This window comes from Octopus bimaculoides, unplaced genomic scaffold (genome assembly GCF_001194135.2).
Source record: "Octopus bimaculoides isolate UCB-OBI-ISO-001 unplaced genomic scaffold, ASM119413v2 Scaffold_335339, whole genome shotgun sequence".
Taxonomy (NCBI): Eukaryota; Metazoa; Mollusca; class Cephalopoda; order Octopoda; family Octopodidae; genus Octopus; species Octopus bimaculoides.
Window position 1 is genome coordinate 8814 of NW_026407441.1, and position 2721 is coordinate 11534.

A 2721-nucleotide genomic window follows, 5' to 3' on the forward strand; every position below is an offset into this window, starting at 1 on the left:
ATCGTACCATCAAGACCATGGCAGAGAGGGGCCGCATTTCACCAATCGAGGCCGTATTTTGGTACAATATGTTGCCCAGGTCAGGACAAGCTGAGGAGTCGGTGCCACACAGAGCAATATTCAGGTATGAGTGGAGGCATTCGTGTATTGCATCAATGCGACCCGGGGGAGGGGAAGAGCATGCTTTCGTGCAGGTCGGGGAAGAAGTTTGGGTAAAAACCCCAAATGCATGGTGTACATCACGATGGGGAAAGGGAATAATAACCTCCATCAATTCGAAGAACGTCTCTGTCGATGGTATGCCACACCATGTTTTGGATGTGCAGAAGATTGTCAATGCCTCAGAGGATAAAAACCAGCAGCAGTGGGCAAGAAGATGAAGACAGCAACAGCATGCCAGGAACTCAGGCCAGTCCCGGGGTCGCACAGCAACCACAGAGGGAATGGCACCCTCCTCCCTCTGTTGGCTGATTATGAAACCAGTTAAGGTGTGAGTTCGGGAGCGAGGATTGAGTGGGAAAGCCGGTTGAGTGATTAGTAGATTAGGTGGGGGTGCATGATGGTGGTGGTGTTATGGGCTGTGATGAGCTATATGGTGTTGGTGGAGAGGATTGCAGATGAGGCAAATGGAAGTGAAGACTACAGGGGCCAGTGGAAGATCCACAGGGGCATGCGCAGGCAAAAAGCACATGTGAAAGGTCATGTTTTTATCTGGTCAATGATCGCTCATCCCGCCACGGTCAACAGGTAAGGTCTCTGTATTTCTTTCTCCCTTTTGCTTCTTTTTCTGTTGTCTTTTTCCTTCATCATGCTAAAGTAAATATATTATTTTGTTAATCTTCTTTTAATATACTATAAAGTATATTAGCTATTTTTTAAGTCAATACCATGTTCTATTGTGTTACAAGAGCACTTTGCACTATTTTGTTAACAACATGATATAAAGCATGCTACCAACACAGTAGATCTTGGTGTAAACTTATAAAAACATTTGTACATAATATTTAATAGTATCCTATGGGTGTAGAAACAGTCAGAAATGTATATGTGATATGCAGAAGCATATGTCACAAGGCATTATAGTAAAATATTAAAATATCCATCCACAAATCATTATTGTTATTGCCATGTATATATCTATATATGTACACATATTTATATAAATACACATACACAGAGACATGTTTAAGACAAGAAATATAAGGAAAAAGGTTTATACTTCGCTTTTGTCCTTGGTCATAAGCATAAGAGAAAATCCCAGGGAAGCTCAAGAAAGAGATTTATAAAGGAAATCATTTTATCATTTCAATACTGCATTTAAATTACCACATGTGAGAATAGTTAGAGAGATCATGCACAAGAGGACAGAAGGGGCAATAAGCTAAGGGTGTGTGTTTGTGTTTGTATTTGTGTAAATAATTTTTCGTCTTAAATATAATATATATTACAATTTTGATATTCTAAAATTTCAGCATCATCTACTGCAGTCCCATATTCCTCATCTATTCAGCCAGGTTAGTGAATAAAAACTTATGTTTACTTTGTTAATACATACATACACATACACGTGTGTGTGTTTAAATATATATAGATTTTTGAAATTAGAAATCGAACCGAATCCGACAACTGGTACCCATGCCAACCTCTCCTTCATTGGACACTAAACTCTGCTTGCGAAGACCTGCTGGGGCAAGTGAAATCGAAATCATAATTGAACCATACTCGATGACTGGCACCTGCACCAGTGGAGCACTAACAGCACTGTCCGAGCGTGTTCGTTGCCAGAGCAGTCTGGCTTCCGTGCTAGTGGTCCGTAAATGGCACCATTTGAGTGTAATCGTCACCAGCGTTGCCTTCTAGCACTTGCGCTGGTGGCACGTGAGAAAATCATTCGAGTGAGGTCATTGCCAGTGCCACTGGACTGGCTCCCATGCAGGTGGCACATAAAAAATTACCTTTTTGAGCATGGCCGTTGCCAGTACCGTGTGACTGGCCCTTATGCCGGAGGCACGTAAAAGCTCCCACTACACTCTCGGAGTGGTTGGCGTTAGGAAGAGCATCCAGCTTAGAAAGACATCACAGATGTATGTGCAGCTGTGAGAGGAAATCACTGTATCACCATCCGTGAGTTTTCAGAGGATGTGTGGATTAGTTACCGTTCAGTTCACTCCATTATCACTGAAGATTTGAGCATGAGACGAGTATCTTCCAAGTTTGTGCCAAAGCTGCTTTACCTCGTTTTCCTTCCCTTGTACGAGTCTGTCCTGTGGTCGCATGAGTCTGTCCTGTGGTCGCATGAGTCTGTCCTGTGGTATCCGATCGCTTGGCACGTGCTCTCATCACAGCAACCCCGTTCGAAGAAAAGGGAATGAAATCCCAATCGAGGCTCCCCCTGCCCCTTTTCCTCTTCTTGTCAGCTAGCCGTTCCAGTCAGTTCACGGTTCCGGTCAGCGGTCAGCTCCCCAGTTGCTGACATCATACCACAGTTGACCAAAAAGACACTCTGGTTTCAGTTGCTCAAGATCTCCTTGATTATGTTGAGAATGATGAAAATTGTTTGAAAAACTTTGCACAGGCCTCTGAGCAAGTGTCCCCAAGCTTTTGGCAAAATTTGATGCAGATTCTCTGCTCAGCTTTCTGATCTTTTCTCATCTCCTTGATTGTGTCAGAACGATGAAAACTTTGCACAGGCCTCTGAGCAAGTGTCCCCAAGCTTTTGGC

The 2721-nt window shown here is 43.3% G+C and overlaps 1 protein-coding gene across 1 annotated transcript in view; it reads left to right on the top strand.

Annotated features, from left to right (window-relative positions):
* Nucleotides 1-1514, top strand: part of LOC106883621 (mucin-5AC) — a gene marked incomplete at both ends in the record, with an annotated part of 10321 nt that extends 8807 nt beyond the window's left edge. The window contains one exon of the mRNA XM_014934714.2: nucleotides 1473-1514. Within this exon, the coding sequence (XP_014790200.2) occupies nucleotides 1473-1514 (42 nt within the window). The remainder of the gene's footprint in view (nucleotides 1-1472) is intronic.
* Between the last annotated feature and the right edge of the window lie 1207 nt (nucleotides 1515-2721).